The 22,954-nt window shown below is 38.0% G+C and overlaps 4 protein-coding genes across 4 annotated transcripts; 2 read left to right on the forward strand and 2 right to left on the reverse strand.

The window, feature by feature from the left end:
* Positions 1-5,038: 5,038 nt before the first annotated feature.
* Positions 5,039-6,365, reverse strand: LOC144647879 (uncharacterized). The gene is made up of 3 exons (XM_078507569.1): positions 6,069-6,365; positions 5,516-5,756; positions 5,039-5,263 (listed from the first exon to the last, which is right to left on the reverse strand). The coding sequence occupies exons 1-3, from the start codon at positions 6,254-6,256 to the stop codon at positions 5,039-5,041; spliced, it is 654 nt and encodes a 217-aa protein (XP_078363695.1). The 5' UTR covers positions 6,257-6,365.
* A 2,378-nt stretch (positions 6,366-8,743) lies between these two features.
* LOC144647880 (uncharacterized) lies at positions 8,744-10,248 on the forward strand. The gene is made up of 3 exons (XM_078507570.1): positions 8,744-9,514; positions 9,995-10,148; positions 10,244-10,248. Exons 1-3 carry the CDS (start codon positions 8,831-8,833, stop codon positions 10,246-10,248), a joined length of 843 nt encoding a protein of 280 aa, XP_078363696.1. The 5' UTR covers positions 8,744-8,830.
* A 474-nt stretch (positions 10,249-10,722) lies between these two features.
* Positions 10,723-14,540, forward strand: LOC144650198 (uncharacterized). The gene is made up of 3 exons (XM_078509853.1): positions 10,723-11,362; positions 11,714-11,977; positions 12,493-14,540. Exons 1-3 carry the CDS (start codon positions 11,069-11,071, stop codon positions 13,534-13,536), a joined length of 1,602 nt encoding a protein of 533 aa, XP_078365979.1. The 5' UTR covers positions 10,723-11,068; the 3' UTR covers positions 13,537-14,540.
* Positions 14,541-14,825: 285 nt separating this feature from the next.
* On the reverse strand, positions 14,826-17,302 carry LOC144647881 (uncharacterized). The gene is made up of 2 exons (XM_078507571.1): positions 16,806-17,302; positions 14,826-16,191 (listed from the first exon to the last, which is right to left on the reverse strand). The coding sequence occupies exons 1-2, from the start codon at positions 17,300-17,302 to the stop codon at positions 14,826-14,828; spliced, it is 1,863 nt and encodes a 620-aa protein (XP_078363697.1).
* Between the last annotated feature and the right edge of the window lie 5,652 nt (positions 17,303-22,954).

Raw genomic sequence — 22,954 nt, forward strand, 5'->3', positions numbered from 1 at the left:
CGATGGGATTATTTTAACTACATATAATACTAGGTCACTAGGATATATTGAGGCCACTTACTAACTAATTCACTACAGGACTATTCGTAAAGCAAACTTGACAATTGCATCATCCTCGGGTGAAGGCCTTGAAATAGATTGATAATTTCGTCCAGATCGACAGGCATACTGATACTTGATATGCATGAGAGCCAGTGAGGAGAGCAGCAGGACGATCAACATGTACAACGGCAGCTGACTCTTACCCTGGGCTCTTCTGTTTAGGACGTTGTGTCAACCTTTCACATCGCTGTTGGTTCTGATGGACGGGCCAGCATTTCAGTGGCCAGGTGTGCTGGTGATCCATGTGTCCTTCACATACTTGGCAAATTTCTTGAGCGCTTCCAATGTAGCCTTTCTTTTCAGCTTCTTTAAGGACTCAGGCATTAAAATTAAAAAGGTCGTTGGTGTAAGAATTTCAATGTGGAACAGATATCAGCAGGCAATAAGCAAAACGACACTAAGGTGCAGGATTGCGGTTTATCAAAATATCATGATAGAATATCATTAGTTTGATAACTGATATTTTGATATCTCAGTGATATTTTGGTGATAACTGTATGATAATATCAAAAAATATTTTTACGTTTTAAATATCAAAAATATCATTATCATATCGTATTTACATGATATTTGCTAGAATACTTTTTGTTATCAAATTTTTAAATTATCATTATCAAGGTATCACTATCAAGTTAGAATCATATCATGTATCACTATCATTTTCAAATCTCACTCAAGCAATAACAGACACAATGATATTATGATATATCGTGATAATATCAAAATTGTCCACAAAACTACATAATCACATTGCTATTTACTCCTTTTAGACACGGCAAGATTAACTTTCGTAACACCCGATTTTGGCTTTTTTTAACTCACTCTTTGGCATTTTAATGGCTGTCATTCACAAACCAGAAAATATTTAGTTTGTACTGCGTCATTTTTCTTGCAACTTTCAAATACGTATTTAGTAAGATGCGGGTAAGATTTACGTATTGGGATTGTCTGGGGTTAATGTAAGTTATCGTTTAAAATTAGGGTTAGAGTTCAGAGGCAATGTTATTCAGGTCTAGCGTTTGAGTAAGGGTTAGGGTTAGGGTTAGGTTAGGCTAGGTTAGGTTAGGTTAGGTTAGGGTTAGGGTTAGGATTTAGGGTAAGTGCAGTATTCTGATAAAATCATGATTTATCATTTTATCACTGAGAGGAGAAGAAAAGTTAGTTAATTAAATATTCTGATAATATCATGATTTATCACTCTATCACTGGGAGTAGAAAAAATACTACTTAATTAAATATTCTGATAATATCATGATTTATCACTATATCACTGGGAGGAGAAATAAAGTTAGTTAATTAAATATTCTGATAATATCATGATTTATCATTCTATCACTATGAGGAGAAGAAATACTACTTCATTAAATATTCTGATAATATCATGATAAATCACTCTATTACTGGGAGGAGAAGTAAAGTTAATTAAATATTCTGATAATATCATGATTTATCACTGGGAGGAGAAGAAATACTACTTAATTAAATATTCTGATAATATCATGATTTATCACTATATCACTGGGAGGAGAAATAAAGTTAGTTAATTAAATATTCTGATAATATCATGATTTATCATTCTATCACTATGAGGAGAAGAAATACTACTTCATTAAATATTCTGATAATATCATGATAAATCACTCTATTACTGGGAGGAGAAGTAAAGTTAGTTAATTAAATATTCTGATAATATCATGATTTATCACTGGGAGGAGAAGAAATACTACTTATTAAATATTCTGATAATATCATGATAAATCACTCTATCACTGGGAGGAGACGAAATACTACTTAATTAAATATTCTGATAATTTCATGATTTATCACTATATTACTGGGAGTAGAAGAAATACTACTTAATTAAATATTCTGATAATATCATGATTTATCACTATATCACTGGCAGGAGAAATAAAGTTAGTTAATTAAATATTCTGATAATATCATGATTTATCACTCTATCACTGGGAGGAGAAGAAAAACCACTTAATTAAATATTCTGATAATATCATGATTTATCACTATCACTGGGAGGAGAAGAAATACTACTTAATTAAATATTCTGATAATATCATGATAAATCACTCTATCATTGGGAGGAAAAGAAATACTACTTAATAAAATATTCTGATAATATCATGATTTATCACTATATCACTGGGAGTAGAAGAAATACTACTTAATTAAATATTCTGATAATGTCATGATTTATCACCATATCACTGGGAGGAGAAATAAAGTTAGTTAATTAAATATTCTGATAATATCATGATTTATCACTCTATCACTGGGAAAAGAGAAATAGTTACTTATTTAAGTATTCTGATAATATCATGATAACATATCTTTATAATCAGAGAAAACCCCATTGCGGAATATCAAAAAATCAACCCCTTATATCACCAAAGATATATCATGATAATAGCACTATCCTTTAGAAGAAACATATAGAAAAAAACGTGATATATCATAATTGATTATTAGTCCTGATATAATGATAATACGCAATACTGCACCTCTCTCCAAAACGAGGAGACCTTTAGTAGCTTTAATAAAATAGCAATTCTGAAAATCAAGGTACAAATGAAGGGTTTGTACGCTTACATTCCTTTCATATTTTGGGTGTATTACAAAGATGATTTCTGATTTCATTACAATAAAATGGCTAGAACGACTTAAAAACAACAGAATAAAAAAGGAAAAACAACGGCACCTGAAAGGTAAAACCTCGCTCAGTCAAAAGGCTAAAACTTGAACTGTCCGTAAGAATCTAGGAGATCACTGACCGTAAGGAATAAAACTAAGTAATAGTGAAAAGTGTTGGAATCACTTAACCTTTTAGCTAATGTTTTCTTTGCCTTGTCGGCTTTTCCTAAAATTGCTTAAGCCTTTTACATTAAGCGATATTATTTTGAAAGACATCCTCATACGTATACTACATGAAACAGGGACTGCAGAAGCTGCCAATAGACAGAATGATAGGTGCTAATAAACAGCATAATAAATAGATATATAACCAATTTCAATAAAGGCGATTCGCAAATGTTGCTAAGTTTTAAATAATAAACATAGAGTTGATTCGCCCAGACTAAGAGTCGATTTGCCCGGACTAATAAAATCCTGGAAAATCCTTATGTTTTGTTGGCTTAACATATCAAACATTTAACACATTCCTAATCTTTGGTCATGCCAGTTAGCCGCCAGTTAACGGTTGAGTTCAATTTGTCACGCCTTTATTGTAAACGAACGCTGCCCATGGATACATCTATTTATCACGCTGCCAATAGACACTTCGTTTCTTGCAAACAAACTCTTTTCACAGATACATCCGTTTTTTTCCCCTTTTTGGCGTCTGTAGTATATATAAGCTGAATCGTCCTAGTTTGGATATATTTGCGCTATGCGTATCTGGTCGTACGCTTCTTTCGTGCTTAGCAACCTCCCGCGTGCATCTGTAACTCGATAGTACACGCTGTGACGTTTACCATTTGTTAATTCATAGTCCCTCGAAAGGAGAGTGTCTGGAAAAGACCCAGTCCCTTCACGATATGTCAAGGCTTCCTGTCACGTGACGTCGAAGGTGCACGCTAAAAATTCAAAATGGTGGATGAAAGAGTGTGTTTTTGGAAGGACGATTGGGAAGTAGTAGAAGATGACAGTTTGGCTTGTGTTTTGAATTTCATCGAGAGAGATCAGTATGAAACTGTGAAAGAACTTGAAAACGAGTTTGATTCTGTTTGGATCGACTTAAGTGGTGTTTCATTTGTTCAGATTTGTTTAATTTGGCTTAGCTTATTTTGTCCTCTTCCAGCAAGGCTCATTTGTGTGCTGGAGCGTCAGTATTTTGTAGATGGAAGATTTACGACTTAATGTAACCGTCGCTGAGCGTCAGGGTTACCCAAGCGCCAGGGTAACCCTAGCACCTTGTAAACGCTCTGCTAGGGATAACTCGTCTACCCGGGACAACTTTATTTTGGCTCCAAGAAGCTAAATATGTTTTAAAATACCGACAAAAACAGCGAATTGTGACCAAGAAACATCATGTTTATTCACAATTTGTCGTATTTTTGCACTGGAACCAAATTATTTTTGAATAACAGCTTCTTACGACAACATTTTACAAGGTTAACTGAAGCGCAACCGGTGTAAGTTGACCCGGGTAGTAGGGTTACCCTACCTGCGAATTTTTGCTTATAAACCCGGGCTATCTTCTAACCCTCTTGCTAGGGTTACCCTAGCTGCTTGTAAACAGGCCCTTCAATAAATCATGACTACAATGTATTTTCATTTTGGGTGACACTTGTGTGAGGAACCCTAATATGTTGCATCTGATTATTTGCAACTTGGAATAATAATTAATATATTCATTTGATAAAATAAGTCAAAGAAATATAAAGCTAATAAATTTACAATTTAGGATTAAAATTATTGAATTTGGTGTAATATACTCACCCAACATGTGGGAATGATGAATAAGTCTTATAACTCTACATCTCTTATTTCCAAGAAGCCATGTCATTGTGTTTGATTTAAATAGATCCTCGGAGTGATGCTCCTCACAACCATACAAGTTTTCTCGAATGTAATATGTTTATTTTGCCACACAAATCCAAAGAAGTGGTGAAAAGTTCCATATCCGTTTCACAAGAGGAACATAAGCTTATTATAGCTTAAATTTGTTCGGCGTTCGATGGCTCGTTCGATGTTTTTCTTGTTGTGCACAAAGGAAAGACTGTAGCTATATCATTGTGATTCTTCCTCAACATGGACTTGATCGACCATGGAATAGAAATGCCTCATCATGTAATAATCTTTTTAGCTGTCTTCGAGACAAGATGGCTGCCCTCTGTGAAAGCTTTGATCACGTGACTCGAAGGCGCGGGTCACACACGCGTGCAACTCGTTCCTCGCGTTTTTTTTATCAAGAGGCTTTGGTTCAAAAAACCTGTTTTAACTGAGGAAGACTTCGGCAACAAATTTCTGTGTGAAAACTGTAGCCACAATTTAAGCAAGTTACCGGGAGCGAACAGTCATCATCATCTAACAGACACTCTGTACTGTCACAGGCTAACTGGGGATCCGGTTCCTGTCCACTCCAGGCATAGCCCAAAGGCAAGCTTCTTTGGTCTATGGTAGCATCAAGTGTTGGGAGGTAGTATGGCTAGAAAAGAATGCATTTTATTGTCTGTCTTCTTGAAAAAATAAAGATACACATAGCAATTTGGAAAAAGTTTGAATATTTAGACCATGCCTAGACCTTTATACATGTAGTATTACTGTAGGCTTGGTGATCCTGCATTGACCAAGTAATCAGATTAATTCTCTTACATCTTTCAACTTATGAACGAACTTGTATTGCATCATTCAACCTAATTCATAATAATTTTTTTTTTATTTCCTTTTTTCTTATTACCTGATACTTGCGACGGCCTTTTGGTATCTTTGAAGAATTTCCCAGGTTTTGCTGCACTGACACAAACAAGTTAATGAGAAAATCTGCTGCCCTGAAAGACAAATCCTCCAAATTCCGGTCTCCTTTACCCCTGGAGTTAGCGAGAAGGAACCAGGTACTGAAGTCTTCTTCATATCTGCTACCACTAATTGCCTTAGCAGTTTCTTGGACTTGAGCAGCTGTTGCATCAGGAGGTATAGCTCTAACAGAAAAAAAAACATGGTACAACTTAATTTAAAATTGTGTTATACAAAGACCAGGGCACACAATAAAAAAATATTGTGAACTGACCAATCAAAACTTAAATGTTAAGTGAAATTGCATAGGGTTATTTTTGCTTTTTCAGATATTTCTAGTTCAGTACATTGTACGTTGCTGGAGAATACAGTGTACATGTAATTGATCATTGCATAATTAATTTTTAATGTACATGTTAGAAACTCAAATAGATAATAATTAATATGTACATTTACATGTTCAAGTAATTGTTTCTACTGCAATTGTGTGTTTGTACCTTCTAAGAATTGAGTGAAACACCTCAACCTTTTTTTCAGTTAACTCATTGAGGGCCTGCTCAAAGATTTCAGAAAAATGGGGCATAGCCAAGCTCTTGTGGTGTACAAGATCACTAAGCTGACAGAGTGTGGCCTTGTCATAATGGCGTCTACGCTGGATGATGAACATCAAAGCCAAGCGCATCATTGCTTCAAGCCACTTGTTATGATTCCCCCCCCCCCCCTCTGAATATCACTGAATAAAAGAAGAAGACCAGTGGCACTAATTCATCCAGAAGAAAAACAAGAAATATAAATTCAGGATCCTTGCATTGTCCAAATGCAGGAAAAACAGCATCTTTGACATGAAGCCAACCACCAAAGGCAGTGATTATCAAGGTTGAAATCCAATATGGTCTTGGCTTTTTTGCTAGAACTTTTCTGGCACCAAACAAAGATTTATAGAGCTTCTCAAAAAAGCACCGGAAGTTAACCACCACATCTTCTTGGGAGTTGAGACAGATATGGAAGGGTCCTTTCCAGGGCACGGCGGACAACAGAAAATCTGGATCAACATTGGGTCTCCACTGTTGAGTAGATGTAAGAAAAATGCATGTATTATTATTGTTATCTCTAAAAAACTTTTACAATATTTTGCACAAAATTGTCCTCAAGGGGGCTTAGTCGCATAATATTTAGGTGTATAATTCCAGGCTTAAAGTCCAATTAGCTGTTTGAAGCATTCCTTGATTTAGATTATTATTGATTGTTGCTTTACTTAAGGCAGTTAAAGATCAACTGGAAATGCAAGCTAAGGGTATGGACTGAATATCTTGAGGGAGAACAGTAGAGAGGGTAGCATTTCCAAAATTATTTTCAGCTTCTGTGATAATTCAGCTGATCGTGTCCTCTAACAAAAAATGTTAAAATTAAGGCCAAGTTTGCTTTAGTTTAGTAAATGGGTATTAATGTTTAACCTTAATTTTACACACAAAATGTTTAAAGGAAAGTTTCCACTTATAAATAGTAATGCTATCTCAAAAAAGGAACCCACACAAATTTTATATTATTTATTTAACCACAAGATTTAATAATAACTAATAATTTAGCATTTTTTAATCTTTTTGTTGTAGTACCATGTTGGCTAGTCACCAGTCAAAAACAAGGGGTTCTTCTCCATATACCTACTCAGTGATGGGCATGTTTCCACCAAGTGCTTTGCGATAGTCACCTTTACTGTGGAGAGACTGCTGGAACTCATCAATCAGCCAAGTATTTAAGAGTTTCTGACTGAGAGATCCAGGCAATATTGCAAAATGTCGGAAGAAGGGGGTCGACCGATCTCCACCATATTTATACGGTATGGAGGCCTTACCTAAATAGTAACCATGGTAACATTTTTTGATTGATTGACTTTATTGTTTTCGAGAACAGACCACCCCCCCAAAAATTGCCCCAGTGGGGTGACAAAAGTTGTGATTTTAGGTCAACTTTAGCAGCGTATATCTCTAGATTTATTCAAGCAACAGACTCCAATTTACATCAACATAACACTTGTCCTTTGGTTGTTTAAATGCATACTAGAACAAATCTTCTCTGTATATCATTCACGATCTGCATGCAAACAAAGAAGGCATGCTTCCCGACATTTTCAAAAGCCGCAAAACTAGGCATTTTCGAATTCCATTTTCTCAAGGGTCCGGGAAGATACAAATACAAAACAAACTGCAAGTTACTCACCATACATAGGAATATGTTTTAAGCCAGTGTTGAAATTGGACCCGCGAATATATTTTTTTTTAACGGTTCACTGTTTTTGCCGCTTCGGCCGATTTCACACTCTCAGGCCAGTACCAAAAAATTACGGTTTTTCTGCTGCTGTCGATATCATTATCCGGATTTCGCCATTTGAACGCCTTCGATAAGTTTAAAAAACCAATAGCTATGGTTTATTGTCAAAGTATTTATGATTTGGCTGCAAGTTGTATTCCTTTTAAGCGAGAGCCCAGGTAACATTTTTCCGTAGATTGTGTGACAGCCATAGAACACGAAGCCTTCAGCGTAGCCATCAAACCAAACCAAAATATCGCGTTGATTAACAGAATGTTGCCTTTTCTTCATGAATACTTGCTTCTGATCCATAAAAAGCTTTCAGACATCCCATGAAAGAGTCCAGAATTCAGTAAACAACAGGGAAAACATTGTCGATCTTCGTGTGTTTGTATAAACACTTCTGGACATTGGCACTAATTTTCGTCACCTTAAAGCTTGGTTTTGGTCCGTTTATTCGCCTGATAATTACGATCAATGTTACTTAGTCGCATTAAGAGGTGGATGGCATTTGCTCAGCCGTTATACTGCCATAAGTATAGCCTACGTGTAGCCGTACCCCCCCCCCCCCCCGAGGAAAAGCGGGAGGGGAAGGAACGTCTACGAAAACCTGGCGCCAATCGTGTTATGTGACGTCACAGTAATTTATGCAAAATATGTAAATAAATTACTTTACCCGCGAACCATTGTACGTGTGTACTATTGTCTTTTGAACTCATTTGCAATTCAATGTCCTCTTTCAATTGTATACTGTGTTTTAAAGAAATTACGAAGGATTACGAGCGATTTTTGGTGAACAGCAAGAAGAAGACGATCTTCGATGTAAACATCGCGCTCGCAAATTTGGATTTTCCAAGTGTACACGCTGTCAGAGTACATTTGTAGACAGTGCCATGGCGTACTTAAGAAAAGACAAAATTTACAGCAGAGCTTGGACGAATTAAAAGAATCAATGAGGGTTAGTTATGCTGCAAATCTGGAGAGAACGGGACTTGTTTTCCAATCGAAGGAGCCGCCATCACAGATCGCTAATTCGCCGAAACGTCCAAGATTGGAAGACGATAACACACAACATGAACAATCTGCCGCTTTTGAACCATTCCCTTCGCCTCTGCTAGCTTCGACGCCGAAAAAGCGAGTAGATTCAAAGGCCAGCGACAAGCCTTCTTCGACATCAGTGCGTGTTCGAATAGAATGGCCATCCAATAAGCTCGATAGAAAAGTGCCAGAGCAGCTAGAATCCCTCGGAAAGATGCTTGTAAGGGGCACCTATAAGCAGATTGCCAATGCTGCCTGGCGATCGCCAAATTTAAAGAAAGAGTTGCAGCTTCTCGTGTTAAAGGATATCGACAAGGAGTGCACGTCGATGTGTTCTAAAAAGGAGCCAAGTTGTGTCAGGTCGCCTGATAAAAAAAAACTGTTAAATTTTACTTTTGAGAAATTTAACGATGAATTATCATCCAAAGCTCCATTTTTACACGCCGTTCTTCGGGTCAGTTCTGTCAACAGGCGTAAGGATAGTGTTTGGCAACAATCAGTTGGGATGGCAGTAGCTATTTGCTTAAGAAATCGATCGCAGTACATGAATGGAGTGCAGCTTCTTCTTAGCATATTTGGCTATCACTCCAATTGGATGGTAAGTGCATATTTTTAGGTTATTAAAGACAAGGTTGATAAGATTTCTTCGGGTTAATTTTTTCAAAGTTTTGTGAAATTAATCAAGTTTCCCCAGATATAGAAATTATATCCTTTTGGCACTTACAGTGCAGATATATCATGCATCAATTGATCACTTAATTTATGTAATTCCTCAAAGTCACCTTGTCAACCTTATTAAACAATTTTCCCAGCAATTTGTAATATAGCCTATGTGTGGCCGTACCCACCCCTATTTGAAATAATAATATCAACAACAATTACATGCTTTATTACCTGAAAAAAAAAAAAAAGAGATTTGAATTACAAACGGATATTAATACGAAAAAGTGATACTCAGTAAGTAACTAAAAAGCTAATTGAGCTGAGTAAAAATAAGTAACATGTTTGTTGGTAAGTTCTTAATCAAAAATCATGCATGTGTGTTGAATCTGTATTTTTACTTATTTATTTCATCTAGGCCACAATGCAAAGACTAAGCCCCTTGCGTCTAATGACTTCCCACACTCATTTATACACAAAGCTGGATGAGTTTTCCACTGGCATTTCTTTGGAAGATCCACAACCCACCAATGGTTCTTCTGTGGGGCAAGTTAACCCACAACCTCCCACTAGTATTTCTTTGGGGCAGGGTAACCCGCAACATACCACTGGCATTACTTTGGGACAGGGTAACCGACAACATCCCTCTGTTTTTGTTTTGGGACAGGGTAACCCCCATCCTCTCACTGGTTTTTATTTAATACAGGGTAGCCCCCAACCTCCCACTGGCATTTCTTTGGGACCAGGTAATCCCCAACCTCCTAATTTTATTTCTTTGGGACAGGCGGGGAGCCCACAACCTTCCACTGGCATTCCTTTGGTGGCAGTCAACCCCCATCCTCCAACTGGTGGTATTTCTTTGGGGCCAGTCAACCCCGGACCTCTATCTGGTGGTATTTCTTTGGGGCCAGTCAACCCCCGACCTCCATCTGGTGGTATTTCTTTGGGGCCAGTCAACCCCCAACCTCCATCTGGTGGTATTTCTTTGGGGCCAGTCATCCCAACTCCAACTGGTGGTATTTCTTTGGGGCCAGTCATCCCAACTCCAACTGGTGGTATTTCTTTGGGGCCAGTCATCTCAACTCCAACTGGTGGTATTTCTTCGGGGCCAGTCATCCCAACTCCAACTGGTGGTATTTCTTTGGGGCCAGTCATCCCAACTCCAACTGGTGGTATTTCTTTGGGGCCAGTCATCCCAACTCCAACTGGTGGTATTTTGGGGGGGCAAGTCCACCCCCAACATCAAACTGGCGGTATTTATTTGGGGCCGGTTAATCCGCAACCTACCACCATTAGTTCCTCAGAGCAGGGTAACCCTTCACCTGTCACTACTACTTGTACTTCTTTGGAGCAGGGTCTCCACTCAGCACAAGCCACCACTGCCGCTGAGAATCCAAAACAAAATTTTCAAAACATTCAAGTGATACTCCAGCCTGATAAAGGGCGAAAGATCACATTTGACAATTTTGACATTTACCAGGTGGTTCACCACATGACTGAACAGCATCAAAACAAAGATAAACACTATGTGACAGTCATGAGCACAGAAAACCGGATAAGTGGAGCACACCTCCGACGAATTGGACCTGTGGGTGACATCTCTTTACTTGAGAATGGAAACTGTGTACCAAACCAAGCCGAGCACCAAAAGCAGAAAGAAAACTACATTAACTTGGTGGCGAGAATCATTACTGCAAATATACCATGTCTCAAACATCTTCAGGAAGTTGTGACAATGCACATACCCCATCGCTATCAAAAGGAAACAGCTCAAGCCACTGACACTGTAAGTAGCTAGCTACACATATACAGTCAACTCTGTTTATAGCGGACACGCTTGGGACTTCGTTTAGTGTACGTATTAGCTAGAGTCCGTAATAGCGGGAGTCATTTCCAGTCAAACCTCTATAGCCGGGGATCTGAATTTTGTCTGTGATAGCAAGTGTCCGTAATAGCAGGTGGTCCGCAAGGCAAGAGTTGACTGTAATTTAAATGTAGCACAGAGAAACTAAAACGTCCCAATACAGGATGAACAGGTTGAAAGGAGATTTATGATATGCAAATGACTTGGGGAAATCTTGGTACTGTAGCACCAAATGTTCTTTCTATTAATTTAATTTTTTTTTTCTTTTTGTAGACTTTCCTTGGTGTACTTTACCACAACGAAAATAGTGCGGACGGGATACTTGAAATTTTGAAAGAACTCCATAAGTATGTACCTTTTTCTGGTGACAATGAGCACAGGACTTATGATGATCAAGGGTTGGTTGGTGACCAACTAACTGTGGAGCGATCGGTAAATGGCCATGCATCCCTGAGTAATGGTTTCACACCTGAGGAACGTTTAGAGGGGCTGAACTTTCAAATTGCGGATTGGCATTCGAGTAATAAATTTCTCCAGGTAAATATCCAAGCACCGATCTACACTTGCCAATAAATTTCAACCCTCCAAGTTTATTTTTTTCCTTAGTGGCCATTTGGCCACCGACTGCTCGAGTTTGGTCGCCAGTGAAAAATTTCAATGCTTCATGCTTTCAATCCTTCTTCTCCATTTTAGTCGCCAGGCTGGCGACTTCGGTTGCAATTTAGTCGCCAGCTCCAAAATATTCGTCGCCATGGCAACTAAAAAGGTCTTAACTTGGAGGGTTGAATTTAATTTTTGAAAAGTTCAAAATTTTTTGTTGCACTTGGGAGTTTTTTGGTAAAATGTATATTCTACCTCAATAGTTTGCAGTTCTAACAGGTAGTTATTATTTGCATAAACTGGGAAAATAATGTTTGTTTATCTTGCTGCTCTCCCTGGAAATTTCTAATGACCTTGCACCGACATTGGGATAGGCATGGATACTTCTCAGAGCCTAACAATATTATTAATTTCATGATTAGCAATTTAGTTTTAGTATTTTCTTTTTGCAGCTTGCATTTGATCGTCTATACTCACAAGCTTCTTCAAGAGACAAATGCACACTATACAGCGATCGCAATCTTATCAACAGGCGAAATGTAAAGGCAAAGGTTGACTCTGCGGTGAAGCCAGCCCACAGCTTTTTTGACCTCTGCTTAAAAGCAAGAGTGGTTGCAGCTGCTCTAGAAATAATGAATCTTGAATCCCTTGATGACACCTCTGAGGCAGTACCAAAGGCAGATGCTTCTAAGGTTGCCAAAAAGAGATACCTAGAAGAGCTTGCAGGTCAGATTGTTAATGATTATGTGGTGAACACTGCTCGAAATCTTGAACTTTTTAACAGGATTGTTGGTGAACAGAGTCAAAATCAAAGTGCAGAGTCAGAGGATTCCAACCAGTGTGATGACATGCTTTCCTATCAAAAGGCTTTAATGGAGTATGGTCTTCTTCTTCTTAATTTTAAGGATGCAATCAGTGAAGGGGATGGGGATAGGATTCTTCGCTGTTGGAAATTTTTCCTACCTCATCTGAGAAATGACAAGCATAGCACCAAGTATTCCCTTGAAGCATTATACCTGATGTTTCAAGTGTATGCTCTGTTAAGTCCCAAGGCAGCCCATGAACTGATATGGAATCGCTCAGCAAAGTCGAGGAATGGCATCGGTGGAAACATCCCTCTAGATTTGCTACTAGAGTTCTTCAACAGGCTTTTGAAAGATGCTGTGAAGAAACTCGGACCAAATGCCTCCCAGAAGTCTATAGACAGGATATGTAAATCAATAACCATAACAAAGGAACTCATGGACAAATTTGATGCAGAATTGCACATTCACAAGCGTTCTGGAAGGCATGTAGTCAAGTCTTCAGATGAAGATCTCAAGAAGGTAGTCAAGGACCTTGTAGACCACAAGGCCATGCGCCATATACCAGGAAGGGTCTACCACCAGTATCATGGCATAAAGCCTTCGTTTTTATGGGACTTTGACATACAAAACATGCACAAGTGGATCAATGATCATAAGAAGTATATTGAAATCAAAAGAAGAGCCCGTTAAATTATTTGTTTTTGTTGTCCTTCTTTAATTGTCTGAAAGAAGGCCTTGCCCCTTTAAGCCAGTGATCAATAACAAATTTCTCCTCACAGTATTGAAAACATAGTTCTCAGAAAATGATCTGAGAATTTAGAATATATCTCAAATGCAAAATTGCATAAGGTTTTTAAAAAGTTACCCAACATACTATAATGTATAGAAATCAGTTACAAGAATTTGTAAGTTGACCCCCACACTAATCAACAGATTTGCAGTAATGTGTTGTGTAGATAATTAAGCTGCAGCCATTCCTTTGACAATGACATGTCTCCTAGGCAGTGCACACAATCCCATTAAAGAGTCCTGTCATGCAAACCTGATGCCTCTGTGGTATGTACTGATCTCAATGTGTGGTTCCAGAAAAGATTCATACACCATCTCATAGAAGGCATGATTTTTCCTAAGACCCACTCCTCTGGAAATTCCAATTAAGCTTCATACATTTCCTTAAAGATTTTGGGCTTTGAGATCCCCCTACCCAAGAAATAATACCTTCTGAGGAAGGAGTACTGACATTTTCTGGAACCACACAATACAGGATTGCTCAAAATAAATACAGTGATTCCTTTACTATTGGTTCCTATATACATAGGATTAGTTAAAGAATTAAAAAATATATGAATTTTAAATAATATGAAATAACAATCTATTTTAAGAGTAATTTTGATTCCTTTACGCACTGGGTGTCAAATATTATAAACCAAGGAAAAATTTGTTATTAACACTGAAAAACAAGAACACTCAATGCTGTAAGAAGTGTAACATGTTGTGGCCTTTATGACAACTCTATTTTGAAAGAAATAACATGAACATAATCTATTATCAAACATACTTGAAAAACAAGCCATTTCAATTTCATCCCAACTTCTATGACTTGCTGACTGACATTTGAATGTAACGAAAACAAACTCAAAAATAAATGTCAACGTGTCATGCAATATCTTAAACTGTCTTACCGCTACAATGTAACTAATTTAAACATCAGTAAATGATCATACTTTGAAATTTTAAAAGTATTTTTTTACTGCTCAGATATTGTTGCCCCAAATTGTGTTAATAAAATGCTAAAATCGCAGTCAGGGATATGCTTTACAAATTTTAAACTTGTCTGACACTGACTGAAGTACTGAATGTAATAAACAATGTTCACAAAGCAACTAAATCAAGACATTTTAACCGAGCATCTTCGGTCTTCATTGTTTATTATGTTCAGTGCTTCAGTCAGTGTAAGACCAGTTTTTAATTGACTTAAATTATGGTAAATTGTTTACAATGCTCCCCAAAAAACTACTACTATTAAGACTTGTTGCTGCCATAAGGGTTTCATCACAGTAAGTGCTACCATCATCAAAACTTTCTGCCATATCCAGTAGGGTTGAATCATCCCTTAGTTCTTCCCAGTCCATGTCAATGTCAATATCTTCCATCAGCTCAACATCAAGTTCTGCCACTTTTTGGATGTCACCAAAACAACAACCGATAATGTCAAGGATGGCAATTGCATGCTCTTTGCGCCACACTTCAACATATTTAAAAACATCTTGAACATTAAAAATTTTGTGGCAATTTTCCAGAACTTGATTAATGAAAAAGTCACCAAGTTCAAGCAGCACATTTGGACAATTAACTAACTGTTCAAGCTTGTCTGAATGTTTGCTGACTTCAGTTTTCCTGAAATTTTCAAGGGCAGTTTTCAAATAGAGTTTGTTTTCTTTAGTGACTGCTCTCGTTGTCACATTTGAAGGGCCAGGAAGTTCTGCTGTTTGTGAGATGTCAAAATTAAATGCTTGGTCACAGTTAGCTGTGCCACAGGAACAATTTTTTGAACAATTGTCACAGCAATCGTGTATTGGGATGATTTCTTTTGGTTTCTCACCAAATGGAGCAAACAAGGCAGCTCTTCTACACTCCACTGTTGTGCAGTACTCTTTAATATCCTGTTCACAATGGTTTGATAGTATTCCATTGTAGAGAAGAACACAAACTGCAGGCATGCCATCCCTTCCCCCTCTTCCACTTTCTTGCACGTAGCATTCCAGGTTTTTGGCTGGAGCCATGTGGTAAGTTTTCCTTACTTTCCTGCAGTTAACACCCATTCCAAACGCAACAGTTGTAATTAGGCAACGGATGTGGCCATCATCACATGAGATGTTTTCGACAATGTGTGTTTTTACAGCAGTTGGAGTGCCTGCATGATACATCTCTACGATTCGGTTTTTAGGATGTTTATCACCACAAAACATCTTTTCTCCTAAAAACAAAGTGAATGTTCTGAAGATTAAAGCACACTGCTTTCTTGTTTGACAATAAATCATTGACCTTTCTGCCATTTTGCCATGCTTCTTGAGTTCTTTGATGACTTCTCCAAAAATTTGTTCGAATGGTTGGCTCTTGCTGATGTACATTGCACTGTACTTGAGGTTTGGACGATCAGGGCTTTTTTCAATAACAATGGTCTTGGGTCCAAGTTGGAGGGTTTGGAATATTTTCTGCCTCGTTGACTTTGTGGCAGTGGCAGTAACTACTAGCAATCTTGCTTCTTGTGGGATGAGAGACCTCAGCTCGCCAAGATTACCGAACCACTCTCGAAATGGAACACTTCTCTCCCCAGGAAGACCCCTGTTAAAAACATGCAATAAACCAATATTGTATGACTTATTAAGCAGGGGTTTCAATAAGTTTTGGCACAAGTGGGTAGAATATAAAAACAGGCGGGTATCAATGGAAGGCCCAAGGGGCCTTCCCCCCTAGGGGGGTCTGAGGGCATGCCCCCCCAGAAAATTTTGAAATTCTATACTCTCGTAGGTGCATTTTCCTTCATTTTGAGGGTACTTTTAAGATTGCTTTGTTGTATGTATGAAGTCAACCAGTTTAAACAGATCTTCAAGCGGGTAGTTGGCCCATCACAAGCGGGTAGATCTATATGTAAACTTACAACATAGACATCACACAATTTCAAAGGGAACAACAAACAATCCAAACTTTAGATAACCTACGTGTAGCTGGACTTTCAGGCTTAGAAACTAGAAGGTAAATTGCTGCTTGCTGATTGCTTTTGAATTATTAGCAAGGAATTTCACGTACAGCAAAACATAGTACAGTGCCATATTTACCAGGGTATTGAAAAACAAAGATAATTGTGCTTTGTATTAAATGTTTGCCGTTTGCTCGATTTTTGCTCTTTTGCTCGTTAGCTCTTGGTTATGGAACTAAATATAACCAAAACAACATACCAATGACTGATACAGTGCGCCTCGTCTATAGCGACTCCAACCAGGCGTGTTTTGAACGTGGTGGCATTGAACACATCTCTCCACGTGTCCGTTGCGAGAAAACTCTCAGGTGAGCCATAAACGTGTGAGTATTCCCCAATCATAACTCTTTCGAGTATACTGTCGTCAGATTGTTCCGAAAGCGCGATGGCTTTCAGTCCCAGACTGTTCAGGTACTTGACCTGGTCTTCCATCAGTGCCTTCAGTGGTGAGACGACGAAAATGGTGCAAGGTTTCTTCGAAATAATCGAGGCGATTACTGGAATCACCTGAAATATAACAGATTTTCCATAGCCGGTTGGTAAGGAAACGAAGACATCTTTACCCTCAAAAAACGTATCTAAAGCTTTCCGTTGCTCTTCGTGCAATGTCTGTACTCCAAATGTCGCACAAACTTGCTCTAAAGCTGCGGCATAGACCGTTTCATTTTGACTCCTTTCCTCCGCAACGTCCGCCATCTTGCAATATCAGTTCCACTTAGGTCATGAAAATGAGGTAGAACTAATTTAAGCCAATCAGCAAACTCGAACGAATTGACCAGATGGTGAACCAATGAAAGGCCATTATACATTTTCATGCAAAAGGTGTCACGTCACATAACACGATTGGCGCCAGGTTTTCGTAGACGTTCCTTCCCCTCCCGCTTTTCCTCGGGGGGTGGGTACGGCTACACGTAGGCTACCATAAGTAGCAACGATACTTTGGCGAAATCGTCACACAACCTCATAAATCCTTGCGGGTAGACTGGGTATTAGAAAGGCCTGCCGAAATGAAGTGTTTGAAGGGGGGAGGGGGCGGTTGGGAAGCGGGGATGGCCTGCGGGCAGTGGCGGTGCTGATGTGTCACTTGTTTAAGTACAATTCTGATCTATATAATAATTTACAACAATTTTTCAAATTTTATAGTTTGTTGTTTATGAATTATCTTAACAATTTTTCATTGGCGACCTTTATTTCCTGTCTTCGATATGCTTGGCCTGCATCATAGCCAGTTTCCGAATAAAACTTTTAAAAATTGCTGATGAACGTAACACAATAGGCCTGGTTTTAAACTGCCCCATCTGGAAAAAAGGAATAGACTTTCCTTGCCATCAAATTATTCTTTTCTGTTTCTGATAGAGTGGTAATTCAATAACCTGCAAACAGACAGGCTTATTTACTTTGTCGTGGGAATATGAGATGTTTCGCTTAGCTTCATAGAAGGAAAAACAAACAAAGGACCAGTGTTAACATATTGGAAAAGTACAAATGGATCAGCTAAGAACTGTTCCTGTTAGTTTGAAGAATAAATTTAAGTATTGGCATGGGGGTTAGAAGTCGCTTTGTAGCCTGACGTTCGTCTGAAGACGTACCTACATGTTATCAGGAAATTAAAACCAATTCGGAATTGACAACATTCACAAAATTAACAAAAAGCAGCCGCTACAATGCAAGGTTAATAGGTACTTTGGGGAAGAGCTTCTGCGCAACTTCGAAATGGCCAATAATCAAGTCACTAAAAATAAAAAAAGCAGTTATAAATATTATCAAAATCGCATTTTACTAAAATTGACGTTTTGGGAAACGTCAAAATTAGTAAATAATTGTGCGATTTTTTATAACGTTTGTCACAGCTGTTTGTTTTATATTTTTAACCAAGTTACGATGGCCTTAAACCAGGGGCCTTTTTGAAAATGACTACTTACGTTCATTTCAGTTAAACGTACTGAAGTTTATTGCGTGCGTTACGCATAGTTTGTTGACATGTTTTTTTTTCACCAATTAGTGTCAAGGTTGGCCACAAGTTTTATCTCTGATTCTTGGGGAGGGGATACATTTACCCTTCTTTCAAATGTGGGGAGGTTCTGTCCCGAAGTCAAAAATCTTTTTTCTGTCATAAACCATTTTCAACAGGAAGAGTAATGCTACCGTATACCTTCGATAAAATCAATACCCTTTTTACAAACCTATAAAAGGAACAATGCATTTTTTGTCGTTTCTCAACTACATAGCCCCTTAAAACATCTTTAACAGATGAAACTACCTTTTGGTTAGTATGTTCCAGATATTTTGTATACTCATTACCTCATCGCATAAGATTAAATTATGGGAAGAGTTCGCGACTGCTGAGGCAATAGGCATGCAACGAGGATAAAACGTGAAATTCTGTCAACCGCCACCATGGGAGGTGGGTGGGTCGCAAAAGCTGGCCGTCGTGCCAGAGTACCGTTAAAATGACCACGTTTCAAGCGAAATGAGGAGATTTATACTCTTAGACCGCAAAGCATCAACACTGCAACAAGCATGCGCCGAAATGAAGAAATTCGGACATATAATTAACTTCTGCTATGAACTAATTAATTATGCAGTAAGAATAGTGGCAGTCTTTGCTGCGCGTTTGTATACTCCGACCCGGGAAATGCCTACTCTTTAGGTAACATAATTACAGCCTCATAAAGGTACCCCTTTCGGGTGGAGCCTTTCTGTATAATCCATTATACCGTGCACCTACGTAGGCAATCCTAGAGGTCCTTTGTTTTTTACACGTGGAGGCTCCGTTTTCTTGAGGTCCAAATCCTTACCCTTTTTATACAATTTTTGACAGAAAAAGTAACCATTTTAACCTGCGGTTTATAATAGAAAATGGTACCCCTTTCAAATACCTACAGGAAGGATACTGCATTCCTTTTTTTCTTTTGTTGTTGTTGTTTTTGTTGACGTTTTATAATGATATACTTCTTCAATGATTTATGTAATCGACGGAGATATTTTTGAAGGTCCTTTTATAAACTACACTAAAAGTTCTCTCTGCACTTTTATAATTGTAATTCCAACAGAAACGTATGTCCCTCCTGGAGCCTCCGTGTATCGTTTTCTGTAAAGAGTACCCCCCCAAGCCCCTCCAGTTTCCCAAAGGTAAACCTTCCGGTCACGTGGGAAACGTAACCAATTGAAGGATAAAAATTCTCCTGAGGAAAAGCTAACAAAGCCTGTTTGTAAGTTTTGTAAATTGAATGAAATGGAAAATATAAGAAACTCATTTTTTGCCAGGAACGAAATTTAAAGTTGCTCTATTTCATTTCTCTACGTAAAGCATATACCGTACAATTGCTTACGTGACGCTGAGAACAACAGCTATTGTCCAAAAAGTTTTCCCCAAGTACCTGCTAAAGTTACGTTGCAGCGGCTGCTTTTTGATAATTTTGTAAAGGTTGACATCCGAATTACCTTTCTGATTACTTTACATGTAGGTACGTCATCAGACGAAAGACCGACTTCAAAGCAGCTGTAATTACCTTTCTTACCCACAATACTTGAACTTATTCTCTAAACTTACAGGAAAAGTTCTTAGCTGATCCACTGGTACTTTTCCAATTTGTTAACAACGGTACTTTGATTGTTTTTCTTCTTTGAATCTATTAAAAGCTAGACGAAAGGTCTGATATTCCAACGACAAAATAGACAAGCCTCTCTGTTTGCAGGTAATTGAATTACCACTCTATCACGAAACAGAAAAGAATAATTTGATGGCAAGGAAAGTCTATTCCTTTTTTCCAGATGGGGCGGTTTAAAACCAGGCCTATTGTGTTACGTTCATCAGCAATTTTAAAGTTTATTCGGAAACTGGCTATGATGCATGGCCAAGTATATCAAAACAGGAAATAAAGGTCGCCAATGAAAAATTGTTAAGATAAACAACAAAATATAAAATTTGAAAAATTGTTGTAAATTATTATATAGATCAGAATTGTACTTAAACAAGTGACACATCAGCACCGCCACTGCCCGCAGGCCATCCCCGCTTCCCAACCGCCCCCTCCCCCTCCCCCCTTCAAACACTTCATTTCGGCAGGCCTTTCTAATACCCAGTCTACCCGCAAGAATTTATGAAGTTGTGTGTCGATTTCGCCAAAGTATCGTTGCTACTTATGGCAGTATAACGGCTGAGCAAATGCCATCCACCTCTTAATGTGACTTAGTAACATTGATCGTAATTATCAGGCGAATTAACGGACCAAAACCAAGCTTCAAGGTGACGAAAATTAGTGCCAATGTCCAGAAGTGTTTATACAAACATACGAAGATCGACAATATTTTCCCTGTTGTTTACTGAATTCTGGACTCTTTCATGGGAGGTCTGAAAGCTTTTTATGGATCAGGAGCAAGTATTCATGGAGAAAAGGCAACATTCTGTTAATCAATGCGATAATATTGGTTTGGTTTGATGGCTACGCTGAAGGCTTCGTGTTCTATGGCTGTCACGCAATCTACGGAAAAATGTTACCTGGGCTCTCGCTTAAAAGGAATACAACTTGCAGCCAAATCATAAATACTTTGACAAGAAACCATAGCTATTGGTTTATAAAAAAATAAAGAAATAAGAAACGAACTTGTGTGCATTGTTGTGTTATATAAGCACTTAGGAATTTTTAAGAACACTCGAGAAGTGAACAAAGAAGCATTCGGCTGCGCCTATAGCTTCTCTTTGCACTTCTCTTGTGTTTTTAAAAGGCCTGTATGCTTATTTAACTCAACAATGCACACGGGCTCATTTTATATTTCTTTATTATCATAAAAAATGCTGTTTGTTTGATGATAACTTGGGTACTGCAACAGTTACCTTAATGGCATTTTGAACTATGGTGTCAATGTTGCTGGTGCTTTTCAATGATCTTTTCTTCTTGTGGTTTAGGATGCTTCTAGGGTGGGTACTAAACCCCAGAAGTGCACCTGATGTTAAGGCATCTGCACTGGCACCATGTAGGGACAGATGAACTCCACAGTCTTGTTACAAGGGGTTGTTTTTTGTTTTACAAAGAATAGCATAATTAATGTCTAAATTTAGTTTTGGACTGCTACTATAATTACATTTTGATAATAAGTACAGGAAGTGAAAATAGCATTTACCTTGGGCAAGCAACTATCAAGTTTTGCCTCCTTAGGATACATGTACTTTACCCTTTTCCTAACTTATTTTAATTAGAACACTTACAGAACTTACAGGTTAAATGTTCAATCATTTCACACACTGTCAAAGCATATAAAGAAACAGGAGCCATGCATTACACTGTCATAAAAACTCTTGGATATATTTGAGAACACTTCAGAAATCTAGGAAACACCCACCCAGTCAATTGCTATATTTTATGACTCTATAATACCTGGCTTTTGCTTCTTTATTTAACAAATAAAGAAGCCTAAGCCATGTTTTATACTGTCATAAAACACGACGGGCATTTGAGAACACGAGGGAAATGTAGAAAACATGAGCCGCAGGCGAATGTTTTCTACATTTCTCGAGTGTTCTCAAATGCCCGGAGTGTTTTATGACAGTATAAAACATGGCTTAGGCTTCTTTCTTTGCTTTATGATATAGATTTTAGACACCGCGAGTGAAAAGTTTAATTAAAAATATGTACAACAAGAGCGAGTAAACAAAGATGAAAAGCAGAAAATAGTTTACGGGAAGACCAGAAAACTGACACAATTTCATTCAGTATTCGACGTAAAATAAGGCTAAGCATCATTTCAGGTAAGTTTGTTACCTTTTAATCTTGATCTTGTCTTTTTGAACTTCGATAAACTTCACCGACTGCACCGAGTGCAATTTCGTCTCAGCATAATATAGTAGTCTCGATGACATCCGTCCCTTGCTTCGTTCGACTTGAACAAGGCGTATAATTTCCAGAAAAGCTATTGCTTCGGATATTCCCGTAAACCTTAATTGTTGTCACAATCAAGTTCCAGCATGAATAGACGATTTAAGAGGAGATTGTCGAAGAAAATCTTCGAAAGAAAACTCTCTCGCTCGCTTTCCTTGCGAGTTTCATTCAACTCAAGCAGTGGACACTGCGCCACAATTTTTCCCGCCTCACTTCGTTTACATCAAAATGAAATGTCCAGTGGATTTATACTTAAAAAGGAATTTAATAAAACAATTATTCCATTCGCCCTTGCTGGATACGAGTGGTTATAGCCAACGAACAGTCAACGACGCGCGAAGCACTCGAGGAAAGCTGACGAAAAACAATAAAACATGATTTTTCTATGTTTTATACTCTGATAAAACATAGGTTTTTAGCCAATCAGAGCGCGCGTAGACTCCTATCTATATTATAATATCAATTAAAC

Source organism: Oculina patagonica, chromosome 4, assembly GCF_052425735.1.
Source record: "Oculina patagonica isolate OP01 chromosome 4, crgOcupat, whole genome shotgun sequence".
NCBI classification, from domain to species: domain Eukaryota; kingdom Metazoa; phylum Cnidaria; class Anthozoa; order Scleractinia; family Oculinidae; genus Oculina; species Oculina patagonica.